This window comes from Dendroctonus ponderosae, unplaced genomic scaffold, assembly GCF_020466585.1.
Source record: "Dendroctonus ponderosae isolate FM_Combo_2020 unplaced genomic scaffold, Dpon_F_20191213v2 Dpon_F_20191213_11, whole genome shotgun sequence".
Taxonomy (NCBI): Eukaryota; Metazoa; Arthropoda; class Insecta; order Coleoptera; family Curculionidae; genus Dendroctonus; species Dendroctonus ponderosae.
Window position 1 is genome coordinate 664,658 of NW_026017213.1, and position 8,657 is coordinate 673,314.

The window sequence follows — 8,657 nt, forward strand, 5'->3', positions numbered from 1 at the left end:
TCCTCAAGCCGGTGTGGAGTTATGGTAGTCAACTCTGGGGTTGTACCAGCCAAAGCAACAGAAATATTATACAACGTTATCAAAATAAAGTTCTACTCGGCATCGTAGGTGCGCCATGGTACATCCGGAATGACATCCTCCATAAAGATCTAAATGTGCAAACAGTGGACAATGTGATAAAAAATTGTGCAAAAAGTCATGAACAAAGACTACAAAATCACATCGACGTTGTGGTCATCCAGCTCTTGAACAACGTTGGCTTAACAAGAAGACTAAATCGAGTGAAACCCTATGAACTAGTGCATGGAATTAATCGTTGATTCTTAACAAAGTAGAAGTTATATATGTACACATTAAAATAGTGACTCTCCAATGACAAAGCCGAAGTTAATATCATAGGATAACACTTTGCAAATGTACATCTAGTAGTTTAGGTTAAAGAAAAGTAGCTTATTGGTGTAAACTAGATTGCTATAACAAACTAATAAAAAAAAATTAATTTAATCAATTAATCAAAGTGCCCAAAGAAATAAAGCGGTATTTATAATAACCGGGAAATGTTAGAAATTATCGTACAGTAATTGAAATTTATCAAATTGCCCAATTTTAATGGTCATTATTTATATTAACCAAGCTTTATGAATACTGCCGTAAATAATTACGTTGCCCGTAACATATATACGGTAGGTAAATTTTCCGGGTGGTTTAGATATTCTTCAATTATTTGGTCACTATGATTGGCATTGTTACATATTGATTGGGTTTCGACAGCGTTTATGTCGGTAACAGGGTTTCTCGATAGGGTATCGGCTGCTTGATTAGATTTTCCTTTTTCTATTTCACTTTGTAGTCCGATTCCTCCAGTTTCAATCTCCATAGGACAAGACGGCTATTGGGTTCTCGCAAAGAGTATACCCATTCTAGTGGCCTGTGGTAGGTCAAAATGGTGAATTTGGAACTAGATATGTTTGGTCTAAAATATTTATATCCCTATACCACAGCTAGAAGGTCTTTTTCAATCGTTGAATAATTGATTTCCACTGGGTTCGGCGTTCTCAATAGCAAAATTTGATGCGTCGGTGTTGAGCTCAAATGGTTTCGTAAAGTCTGGATAAGCTAAAACGGGCTCGCTGGTAAAGATAGTTTTACAAATTTCAAAACAATCGAGAAGGTCTTTGGAGTGAATAACTTTCTATTTCTTTTTGAGGCATTGTGTCATGGGTTTAGTTATTTTGGCAATTTGTTTTATACATTTTCTGCAGTAGTCTAACAATCCTAAAAATGATTTTATGTCTTTTGGTTTTTTTGGTAAAGGAAAGTTTTTAATTGCAGCTATTTTCCTGGGGTTTGGTTTCATGCCCTGTGGAGTGACGATGTGACCCAGCTCACTCACCGTCAGGCTCAAGTGGAACTGAGCTGGACACGTGGCTCGAATTACAGACGGAATGTGGAGAAAAAGGCTGCTGGAGTGGAGGCCTCGAGCGGACAGAAGAAGTAGAGGGAGACCGCTGACTCGCTGGACAGACAATATAAAGAGAATCACGACAAACTGGATACAGACGGCTCATGATAGAAAAAGGTGGGCAGAAGAAGGGGACCGGTTCAACAGTGCTGGTTCTAATTTTATTCAAACTTAGCTTATAGTAAAATTACTATAGACAACTAGGCTTTTAATCAAAGTGAGTTGCTACAGCTAAAGTACATTCCAACTAATATTTAGTGGGTGAATAGGATTGAACGTATTTAACTATTTGTATGTCCGCATCAGCATCATGTAGGAGTAAGCAGCTTTGATAACCTACAAATTCTGAATATAAATTAACTGGGAGTTTTCAATTTGGGCACCTACTGAGATAACGGATTTAATCGTCATCGGGCCAAAAGGTCCAATGGAAATTACTGAAACATGCTGATATTGCATAAGCATCATAAGGAACATTTTCTTATTTTTGATGTCCAGATAATGCCAATTCATATTGCAAAGAACATCAGCTGTAGCCTTACTCTGCAACAACAATTCTTAGAAATTCTTTGCCAATTTAAATTGTTTCTTCTCACCTGCACTATGATGTCATTCGCAAACCATCCTAAAACCAACACTTGCACAATCTGCATTAGTAAGAAACAGATGGAAAACAAGAAATCATCACTTCGAAACTGAAGAAAAAAATGTTTATTTAAAAACGGAATTATTGATAAAAGTAGAAATTAACTTGAATGCAAAAAGTGAAAATGGAATAAACAATTTTTGATGACAGCAAAAAATGCATTTAGTGACATAACCATATGGGTTGATTTCAAATTAACCAAGACTGGATAGTAGACAAGACTAAATAAAAACTATAACACGGATGTGCTTGTTTGGCCTAAAATATTTTAAGCAATGGGAGGTTGCCGTTTATATGTAAAAGTACAAACACTTTGCTAATGTATTGATTGGCTTTACAGCTCCGATAATTTTTGCTTAACGATACCGATATCTACCTGAAGCGGTTTCCGAAATGCTAAATACAATTCATTATTTTTAATCAAAACAGAGTTCCCAAAAATCCTGTATTTTAACGTGATTTAGATACCTAGAAATTAAAAAAATATATTCTGGATTAAGAAAACTAACTTAACAGATTGTAGATTCTTTCGGCTAGATATAAAAACTGCTCCAATTTTCTTTTTTCAAATATTACAACCTGCATATTAGCTCAAATACGGGAAGACCATTAAATTCCCCAGGAAACGATATATAATGGATCGTAGCTAAAACATGAAATTCCCAAAATAAATGGACACTTTTGCAAAAAAATCGATTATTTGTCAAAATAGCCATGAAAGGTAGGTCTGCACTGTGTTGAGTTGCGCTATTGAGTTGTTGCAGCTCTTCGCGTTATTGAGTTATAACTCACCGGTTAATAAGATATAAGTTATTTATTATAGCAGATTAAAGCTTTACGAAAGCCGAAAATGGAATTGGAACATCTAAAACAAACAGAAATCAGCATTTCCTATCAGTAACCTTTTGCCACATTTCCCAAACAACTAAAAAAAATAGAAAAAATCGTCAACATTTTCCCAGAAAGAGTTGTTTAAAAATACCGTCTTTTTGGATGTTGGCCTAAAACGGAAAAAACTGTAAACTCTGAAGGACCTTAAACATTCTTCAGAGCGGTGAGGGTGACGAGTATTCCAAATAATTGATTATATATGAACTTTCGCGTGTTCTGTTAGGGGAAATATTTTTTCGGAAAAAACCTAACAAGAATTGCGTAAGAAGAACTTTGTTAAAACTAGAAAGACCTGAAATTTTAAGGAAACTGTAAATTTTGATGAACCTTAAGCTTTCTTCAGATCGATGAGGGTGGCGAATTTTCCAAATAGATTTTTGTAAACTTTTGCACTCTCGTCGTTTTTTCGAAATAAACCTAACTAATGTCGGTAAAAAACTAATTATTTGCTTTTTGAGCCAAATCAGAAGCTGAAAACAATGTACAAAAATCCCTACGAAGCGATGAATGAGACGAATTTTCAAACAAAATTAATTCTGTAATTTTTTTGCTGAAAAGACCCCATGATTGTCATAAATTCATCAGAAAATAACGGTTTTTGCGCTTTTGATTACAACTTTTAGTTTCGTGTTCGGTTTTTGAGAAAATTTTAATGATTTTCGGAGAAAAACGGAACAAATTTATTTTAGTTTTCGTCCCGAATTCGACACTGAAAAAAGTTTGTTTAAAATTTCTATAAAGCTATAAATTTATGTGGTAATTTTTCGCGTAACAGACCTCGAGAATGTCAGCACTTTCAGTGACACTCTACAAAATAGAGCGTTTTTGAATGGAAAGTCAAGTAAGAAAAAAATGCAGGCAAATCTAAAAAACACAGATTTTTAACAAACCCGAAGCTAGAAAAGGATTTTAAAACTTTTCACAATACGATGGAGGAGGCCAGTATTCTAATAAAATGTATTTCATATTTTTTTGCGTTAATTACTTTAAGTGAAACTTTGGAAAGTTGACCGTTTAGAAGAAAGAGAAAATTTTATGTTTTATATACGAAACATGATATATGGTTTAAGTTTATATATAAGTTGGATCGAATTGCTGTACGCATAAGGTTTTCCTAACCCAGAACCAACATTTTAAATTTATCGGTATCTAAATCGCGTTGAAATATACGATTCCGTGGGCCTATGTTTTGATTCAAAATAATGAATTTTATTTAATATTTATACTGGGTCTCTCTAAATAATATCAAATTTGAATATACTTTTCGATATAAACGGCAACCACGCATTGGTAAAAATATTTTAGTCGGATACACACTCTTTAAACATCTAATCCGCCATCGACCATAAATCACCCTGTATATATAAACAGTTTCGATTTGTGTAAAAATTAAAAAAAGAAAAAGTATGCTTTACAATTTTTGATTTCAATTCGATGGAATAAAAAGCTCATTTGAGAACAATGCATTTGTTAGGTAAAAAACGTGTATTTTGAAACTTACATGCCAAGCATTCGTCGCCAAAGAAGCAATATTAATGGAGCTCAGGAGAACATCAACCAAAATCACATATCTAATACATTTGTCTACATGCTTAATAAATCTGAAAATTATAAATTTAGAGGCTCTTTGCAGCTTCAGCTAAAAATTATACGATGATCTTCATTGAATCTCACCTGAATACACCCCGGTTATTTATAATAAGAGCTTTCATATCAACAGATGGATTTGCTGCCATGTCATACGAGTTCCACTCGCACTTGCGAATTTTCTCCTGTTGCATTTTCAATAAACCAACAGAATAAATCATTAATGCCACAAAGATCATGCAGGAAACTATGTACAAAGAAGCACATACGAATGTAAGTATACATTTTAGAGCAACCACTGAGGCTCTATGATCTGATTGACGATATGGTAGCCAGATGGGGAACATGCTAAATTCTTCTTTGTGGTTTGTATCAGAGTCAATTGTAGAATTGTCGACAGGAACCAAACTAGCCACACCTGCTGACATCAGAGCTAGCGCCGTAAACATACTGCTTAACAGAATTCCCCAATTCCATTTTCTGATGTATTTGATTTCTCTTTGATATGCTGATTTAAATTCATGGTCTTCGGATCGCCACAGATTTTCTTCTTCATCCAGAATAGCTTTGAATATGTCCGAAACTTTATAAACTTGATATATGAGGACCTTGCCCGATATAGAAGTGGTCGATAGCAAATAAACTTGGGCTGAAATGATGTCCGAACTGTCTGCACCTGATTGAACAAATTCTATAAACTTGGTCACTACCAAGACAACAAATAGTAAGCCGAAGCCCTGAAAAATGAGACTGTATAACCAGTAAAGCCATTGAACGGTGGATTTTGTTTCATCCAGTCTCCATGTTCCAGTGAACATCATCATTGGCTTCAACATGCCAACCAGACTCTCGTGTTTACTGTACATTTCAAAACAATATTCTTTCAGATCGAGGAACGTCGATTGATTGACACGTAGAACTTAAATGAACAGAGACCCATTTGAGCCGGAGAGTCTAGTAAAAAAAATATTTTATGTATGTGGGAAGGCAAAGTGATATTTTTCAAGTCTTTTTCAAGTGCTCCTACATACGTCGTTTCATCTTTTATGCATACGGTTCTTTATGTTTTAAACTATCAATTTAGTGCGCGTGTAAGGGTGCTAGTCGTAAAGATTTTATTTTTATCTGATTTAGGTGTAAATTTCAACCAAATTTTATGATTAAACGAATTTAAATTAAAGGGTGATCCAATATAGACGCACGATGTTAATTGTAAATAAAGCAAACACTTTTCAAACCATTATCTTAATATTTTGTATTATGGTAGAAGGATCTATAACAATTATGGGTGAAACAAAATATCGGGAAAATGCTCACCACGGCTTCGGTGGCATACCGCTCTCCGACAGCCCACATGTTCAATGATACTGAGCCATCATCGAAGTTCAATTTCATTAGTGTACCGAATTATCTCACTCTTTAGCTCTTGAATTGTTCTTGGCCTATTGACCAACAGATTTTCTTTTAAATATCCAAAAAGAAAGAAGTCCAACGGTGTCAAATCACATGATGGAGGTGGCCAATTAACATCGCCACGACGTGACAGAACACGACTATTGAATTTCTCAAGCAAAACAGACATTCAGCCCTGTGCTGTATCATAAATGCTATTTTTAACGGCCACACGTTATGGCAACTTATCAGTTCAGAATAACATTTTCGATAACGCAGCAACACAACCGAGGTGTGCCCTATCCCCAGTTAACGTATGCGATTCCGACCCAGTTATCCAACAAACCTTAAAAACGAAAAAATATTGGATGCATAAAGTGAGACGCCCTTATACGAATGGTCCATTAGTTAGAGAGAGAGTTAACATCAAACCATCGAAGCTTCTAAAACATATGCACCACACGTGCACGTTTTGACCATTTGGCCCATCTACTACCATACTTGTCTTTGTTTATGATTTGCATTCACTTTCAATTTCATTCGTTTTTGTTCTTGACATATCTTCTCAAACACTTTCAATGGAGCATGTACAGAAGAGGCAAAAAAAACAACCTACAAATAATTTGAAAATTTAGTAGAGCTTGTGGAAGAAAATAAAGTTTATTTTCAAGACTATTTACTAATTGTTCTAATAAAGCTAACCTTTTAAGACCAACAAAAGACATATTTTTGTTTTAAATTAAAAACAAATTATAGCTAAAACATAAAACTACGCTCTGATTAAACACAATTGTTTTATTTATTCCTCCGAGCTTAACTTCTACAGACGCACGTTAAGTTCGACAGCGGCATGTGATTTGATACTGTTATTCTGAAGCGCTATTTCTTAATATAACGTTCGTCGATAACGTGCACCTGTTATAATATAACGGTTTGACTGATACAACACACCAGTTGGAGCCACATAACGTGTTTGACGGATAACATGCACGTTAAAGTTAACGTAAGTGCTACAGCACAGGGCTGATTGTTTTGATTGACTATGTCATTTGTCATATGACATTGTCATTTATCGTATTTTGTTATATTCAGTAGTGGTTTTGTGCAATTTCTTAAAACAATGGTTAACAAACTTGGTTTGGTTTGTGCAGTATACGGTTGTAATAATTATAAACAACAGAAAGGGGAAACAAAATTATTTTTCAGGATGCCAAAAGATGCTAATCTGTAAGTTTACAATTAAGTTGATTTTTCAGTTTATAAATAACAATTCTTCAATTTTATTTGCAGACTAAAATAATGGATAATTGCTAGCAAACGGAAGGATTTAGATCTGGTATTAAAATCGGAAAATAGCGATTACTTTTACCAAACATACGTAGTATGTTCGGATCATTTTGATACAAGTTGCTTCTACAATAAAAATTTGTTTAGTCAAGGTTTGCTTCCTGGATCTATACCAACGCAAAAGTTATTTAATCAAAAAAACGCAAAACGTATGATACGAGAAGCAATTACTGACCACAATATTACAAAAAAAATTAAAATTTAAGAATACGGTCCAAATGCGGTGTGTTTACCGGCTCAAAATTATTTATCGTCCGAATCGGAATCATTAAACGTGGAAATTTGTGAACTAAAACGAAGGGTCGATAACTTACGGAAGAAACTAAAATATAAAACTACACTTGTTTAAAAGCATAGAAAACAAAATCAGCTATTGCCGAGAAAGTTAAAAAAGTTAACTGTAAACAAAGGTATGAAGGCACCTGGCGTGACAACAGTTTGCATTCAATTTGTTGAGAGTCAAATTTATATTAGTTGGAACGAAAAAAAAACGGTAGGCGTTACACAGATCATGAGAAAGAGTTTGCACTTGCTTTGTTTTATTGCTCGACTAAATCTTATACCTTTTTACAAACTTACTTATGTCTTCCTAGCATTAATTCTTTACGTGCTTGGTTATCTGGGATGCATTTAAAACGTGGTTTAAAACATGTCGTGTTGGAATTACTAAAGATGATATGTGATAAATTAAGAAAGAAGAAAATGTTGTTTCTGTCGTATTTGATGAAATGTCGTTACAGGAATGTCTCTCTTAACATTCATCTCAAGAAATATTTGATGGATTGTAGAATTTTGGCACTCACAGGCCATCCATAATGCTTAAGGATATTTATGTTAATTTTAAGCAAGTAGTAGGTTATTTTTTAAGTAAGGACGCATTGCCAGGTGATGTACTCAAAGAAATAATAATAGATTCTATTGAAAAAATTTCAGGCACTGGTTTTCTTGTAAAGATGGTAGTATGTGATTTAGCCACTCACAATGTAAAAATGAGGAAACTACTTGCTGTAATAGTTGAGAAACCATATATTAATTTTTGCATCGAAAGAATATATTTTTTCTACGATACATTTACTGAAATGTTTGCAAAATAATTTAAAAAAATATGATATTGTACCGTGGATGGCCGGGTATCAAACTCTTTCTTCAGCTTCCAACTTTTATTCACCTCGGTATAACTTTAAATGCGGATCAGGAATAAACTAACTTCAAAATTACCGTCAACTTCACTAACAATAACAATAACAGACGGAAAACTCGGTCTTCCGACTCGCGGGGTTTCACCTCTTCTGCACCCGATCGCTGCTGTCACTTCACTCCCTCCCCATGGTT

At 34.4% G+C, this 8,657-nt stretch overlaps 1 protein-coding gene and 1 long non-coding RNA gene across 2 annotated transcripts; one reads left to right on the top strand and one right to left on the bottom strand.

Moving 5' to 3' along the window:
- Positions 1–1,604: 1,604 nt before the first annotated feature.
- LOC125502977 lies at positions 1,605–5,497 on the bottom strand. Its single transcript, XM_048662611.1, has 5 exons — positions 4,674–5,497; positions 4,448–4,600; positions 2,059–2,206; positions 1,850–2,005; positions 1,605–1,798 (listed from the first exon to the last, which is right to left on the bottom strand). Exons 1-5 carry the CDS (start codon positions 5,450–5,452, stop codon positions 1,748–1,750), a joined length of 1,287 nt encoding a protein of 428 aa, XP_048518568.1. The 5' UTR covers positions 5,453–5,497; the 3' UTR covers positions 1,605–1,747.
- A 1,397-nt stretch (positions 5,498–6,894) lies between these two features.
- On the top strand, positions 6,895–7,510 carry LOC125502950. Its single transcript, XR_007280624.1, has 2 exons — positions 6,895–7,205; positions 7,269–7,510. It is a non-coding gene; the product is annotated as an uncharacterized LOC125502950 (long non-coding RNA).
- Positions 7,511–8,657: the final 1,147 nt, after the last annotated feature.